Source organism: Micrasema longulum, unplaced genomic scaffold (genome assembly GCF_059751315.1).
Source record: "Micrasema longulum isolate JH-2025_06_02 unplaced genomic scaffold, ASM5975131v1 h1tg000597l, whole genome shotgun sequence".
Lineage (NCBI taxonomy): Eukaryota > Metazoa > Arthropoda > Insecta > Trichoptera > Brachycentridae > Micrasema > Micrasema longulum.
The window spans coordinates 1,597,010-1,601,477 of record NW_028277793.1 but is presented as its reverse complement, the minus strand read 5'-3'; the positions used below and the strand labels follow the sequence as shown (position 1 = coordinate 1,601,477).

Sequence of the window (4,468 nt, the reverse complement as noted above, 5' to 3'; positions counted from 1 at the left end):
TCTTTATTTATAATGAAAACAATATATGTTTTGATACTGATTAATGTTTTATTGAATGTTGAGAATTGCGTTTGGCAGACAATGTCAGCTAAATTTCCATATCTGTTAGCCCAACGTTAGCTTGACAAATGCTGGCTCTTTTTATAAATTTTTTATCACATTTTTACAAATCTCAACTGGTAGTATTTAATCCATTTTGTCAGAAATGTTTTGAGTTGCTCAAGTGTTTCTAGCTTGTTGCACATAAACCTTGTTCTTAAGATATCCCGACATAAAGAAGTATTGAAAAATAAATTGGTAAATTCATTAGGTATCAACCCAAGGGGGGGGGGGGGTGGCCAACGTTTCCAACTTCTAGCCAGTTCTGTATTGTCATTTTATTATATGAGGAAATATTTGAAAATTGGTAGAATTTAAGTCGAATTAGGTAAATTGCTCACAAAATCGGTAGGGTTGGCAAACTCGGAAGCAGCACCAGAGACTATATTCTACCATCACTCAATCTTGTCTATGAACCCTATGGTTCCGATTTTTACATTTCAATTTGACCACAGACTTTCAGTATCTGTTATATCGTTAGTCTATGCCACAGGCAGAGAAACGTCTATATATGTATATTTTGACGTCCGTCATCCGCCAGATTTGTTATGTTTTAAGTTTTGAAGTGGCAACAAGTAACAAATTTGCTTACGTCTCTATTTTGTTTCCTAAAAATTTACTCTTTTCTTGCTAGGTTTAAAAATTTTCAAATTCATGTCATACGAGTGCTAAAATAATAGGTCAATAAATATTTTCGACGAAAAATCCTTATTAGCAAACGTCATGGCTACTCCACAACCCCATATAGATAGGGAACTAGATTTGTCGAATGCCGGGAGAGGTGTATGGTTAGTCAAAGTGCCCAAATATATTGCTAACAAGTGGGAAAAGGCCCCAGGAAACATTGAAGTAGGTAAATTGAAAATATCCAAAAACGCTGGTCAAAAAGCACAGGTTGCACTAACTTTATCGGAAGCCGTTCTGTGTTTAAAAGAAGCGGGTGAAGAAAATATACCCAAAGATCATAGACTGGATGTTTCTACAGTAACTCGACAAACTCTAGGTGTTTTTTCTCATGTTGCAGGTTAGGATTTTTCTTATGTCGGAAATGAATTGTTTTTAATATAGGAATGGTTTTAACTACTTGTATGATTTGTAGCCTCCAATGTAGATTCTGTGGTGCCAGAGTCGGAGAAGTTGTTTATGGAAGGTCGTATTGTACAGAAATTGGAATGCAGACCATATGCTGATACTTGTTATATGAAACTAAAAAAGGAATCTATCCGTAAAGCTTCAGTTCCACAACGGCAAGTTCAACAGTTGGACCGAATTGTTCACAACTTCAAACCTGTTTCTGACCACAAACACAATGTAAGTCTGTTACTAAATATCTGACATCATTCATGTATTTTTTATTTATTTATTTTTATTAAAAGGAACAACCCTAAAGGCTTGTCAGCAGGTAGGAAAGAAAGGATATGGAAGGAAGTTATTAATTATACACCACAACACCCAGACCAATTGAGAAAAAAATAGTTGTATTTTTTTTCCTACAACTGGCAGGAATCGAACCCGCGACGCCAGTTTCAGAGTTGGCCATTTAACCAACTGCGCCACGATACCTGTCTCTATTATTTTTAACCGGTTGGAAATGATTTCTGAATTGATTTATTTAAATCATAAAAACGCAAATGTTTGTGTTTGTGTTTTTAAAAGGGAAATGTAATTATGAATCAATAGTTTATTTATTATTATAGTACAGTTACAGGGACTCACCACTATGTAAAAGAGTTCTGTATAAGAGAAAGAGACACTTTTGTGATAAAACAAGTACATGTACTAAATTTGGTTGTATAGCGAATACTTGGTAGACTTTTTTATAGTATAGTGCTTTAGACTTTGCATGAAAGCAATAAAGCAAAATTACAAATTGACAAACTACAAGTTCGTTGTTAAAAATTCAATAGTGGTGAAAACTCATATTGTTCTTAAATCTATCTGTAATAGGTAATATATTTATTTATAAATACTACTGTTATTATTATTTTATTTATTTACTATCCCTTTACATTTCTATTTCAAAGTGACTTTATCTGCATAACATTTTCTGGCTAATTAGGGTACAAAGTCGGGCAAGGAGTACATTACTAAGTATTTATATATTGCTGTTTTATTTTTGTGTATAGATTGAGTACCAGGAGCGCAAAAAGGCTGAAGGTAAAAAGGCTCGAGATGACAAGGAAGCTGTTCTCAATATGTTGTTTGCCGCTTTTGAAAAACATCAGTATTATAACATCAAAGATTTGCAAAAGGTAACACATAATATTGACATTTCTTGGATATTTCTATCATTCTTATTTTTTTAATTAAATTAATACTAGTATGTTTTTTTTTGTTGTTTTGCAGATTACTCGACAACCCATTGTGTATTTAAAAGAAATTTTGAAAGAAGTTTGCAACTATAATTTAAAGAACCCTCATAAAAATATGTGGGAATTAAAACCTGAGTATCGGCATTACAAGCAAGATGCAGCGGAAGAAGTTAAGACTGACAAGCAAGAATCTGATAGTGAATAAACTGTTAGGTGTAGCAATTTTTGTGATATTAAAATAGTGTTTACCTTGAAATTAGGAAAATGTAAATTTAATGTAGTTTTTCAGAAAGCAGCCAGCCATATAAAAGTGAAACTAAGATAATAGAACTTCTATAAAAAGCATAAATAATTCAATCTTCTCAACAGTCGGAATGTTTATTACTTTGACAAATGATAATTAATGCATGCGTTAATTTTTTTTTACTATACAAAATATTATTTATTTATGTATTTGACCAGTTTTAATGATTTCTAAATTCTGGCTGACCACACAACCTAATATGTATGCGTATTTTGCAGAAAACAGTTAGCTCTTGTAAAACTCTAATCTAGTGTCATTATGTATAAAACATTTTATTTTATATTTATTGTAAGGAATCACTTAATTAATGTGTTATAATAACTTGTAATTTCATTATGTGATAAAGGAATTTTGGTGATTTTATAGTCTGGCTGACCACACAACCCAAAATATGCATTTTGCAGAAAACAGCCAGATCATATATTGAATGATACCGCATTAAAACTTTAAATGTATGAGGTGATATTCTGTATTAAAACATTTTTTTATAGGTATTTTTAAATTAATGAATTTATAAAATAAAAATACTTAAATATCCACTTTAATTTATTCAAGAGAACTAGATTTCTGGAGGCATTGATCTTCCCATCAGCATCTATACTGGAAGATTTTTCTAGTCCTGTGGGTGTTTTCTGCAAATTGAGAAATGCCGTTTTTGTGATCAACTCTATTTTTGGGAGGTGATTAGTACAGTTTTTTTTGTATAAAAGCGGCCTGGCTGTTGATAGCAGAACATAGAATTGCCCTAACTGCACCCGATAACACCAATATCTCACTTTTTTCACTACGTTCAATTGATGAAATGCTAAAATGTATGTACTTATGTTTGTCGATGATATTATTTTCTACCCTCTCGGTACACATTATTTTGTAACACAGCCTCATTAACAATTCGGAGTTAGTTTATGGTTGTGGAAACAATAAAACTGTATTACATATCTCATTATTAATTATTGATTTATTTTCCATAATTTTAATACAAATTCTGTTAAATTTTATAAAAGATGTCTTCCTATTTTGTTTCTTTGATCATTGTCCCAATCCAGGAACAGGCATTATACTATAAACGATGTCTTGAGTATGTCCAAATGTTTGCAGACATGCTGGATTTCCTCTTTAGGGAGTTATTTAGATCTAAATTTATAATTAAAAAAACAGGAAGAATGGTGAATATTACACAGTGTGTAAAGTGGCCACTGAAACCAGCCAATGACAGATAAGATAAAGGGCCCTGTAAATGTCTAGACTTCCATATTCTCTTCTCAAAAATGTTTTCCCTCTCTGTTGCAACAAATTTAGACCTAAATAACTCCCTAGGGAGGAAATCCAGTCTGTCTACAAACATTTGGACATACTCAAAACATTGTTAATTAAACTAACCCATATAATAAGTATAAAAAATGACTAATCGTTTTCAGGCGTTGCCTAGTAGGTGAAATGGTTCAGCTGGATGAATCTCACCCACATGATAAAGGTTTCGGCTCTTGTACTTCACAAAAGTCGACAAATGGAAGAGTTGAGGAAATGCGGATGTTTAAACATAGGCAGAATGGTGAATGTTAAACTGTGTGTAAAGTGGCCCTGTAAATGCCTAGACTTCTATATTCCCTTCTCAAAAATGTTTTCTTTCTCTGTTACTACAAGTTAAGATTATATTTTCTGATTTAACAAAAAATTTACGATTCAAAGGATAGAGTTATTTGGCACCTACTCAATGACAACAATATCAACTATTAATAATGAATCAACTTCA

At 32.1% G+C, this 4,468-nt stretch overlaps 1 protein-coding gene across 1 annotated transcript; it reads left to right on the top strand.

The window, feature by feature from the left end:
- The first annotated feature begins 591 nt into the window (after positions 1-591).
- On the top strand, positions 592-3,662 carry TfIIFbeta (transcription factor TFIIFbeta). Its single transcript, XM_088228598.1, has 4 exons — positions 592-1,123; positions 1,199-1,410; positions 2,226-2,351; positions 2,446-3,662. The coding sequence occupies exons 1-4, from the start codon at positions 823-825 to the stop codon at positions 2,614-2,616; spliced, it is 810 nt and encodes a 269-aa protein (XP_088084724.1). The 5' UTR covers positions 592-822; the 3' UTR covers positions 2,617-3,662.
- The last annotated feature ends 806 nt before the right edge of the window (positions 3,663-4,468 follow it).

What these genes read in the sequence shown, in the direction of transcription:
- TfIIFbeta (XM_088228598.1), top strand. Translation starts at nt 823, where the DNA reads ATGGCTACTCCACAACCCCATATAGATAGGGAACTAGATTTGTCGAAT. An exon ending in TGTTTTTTCTCATGTTGCAG is followed by an intron (nt 1,124 to 1,198) that starts GTTAGGATTTTT and finishes TATGATTTGTAG; the next exon opens with CCTCCAATGTAGATTCTGTG. An exon ending in TTTCTGACCACAAACACAAT is followed by an intron (nt 1,411 to 2,225) that starts GTAAGTCTGTTA and finishes TTTTGTGTATAG; the next exon opens with ATTGAGTACCAGGAGCGCAA.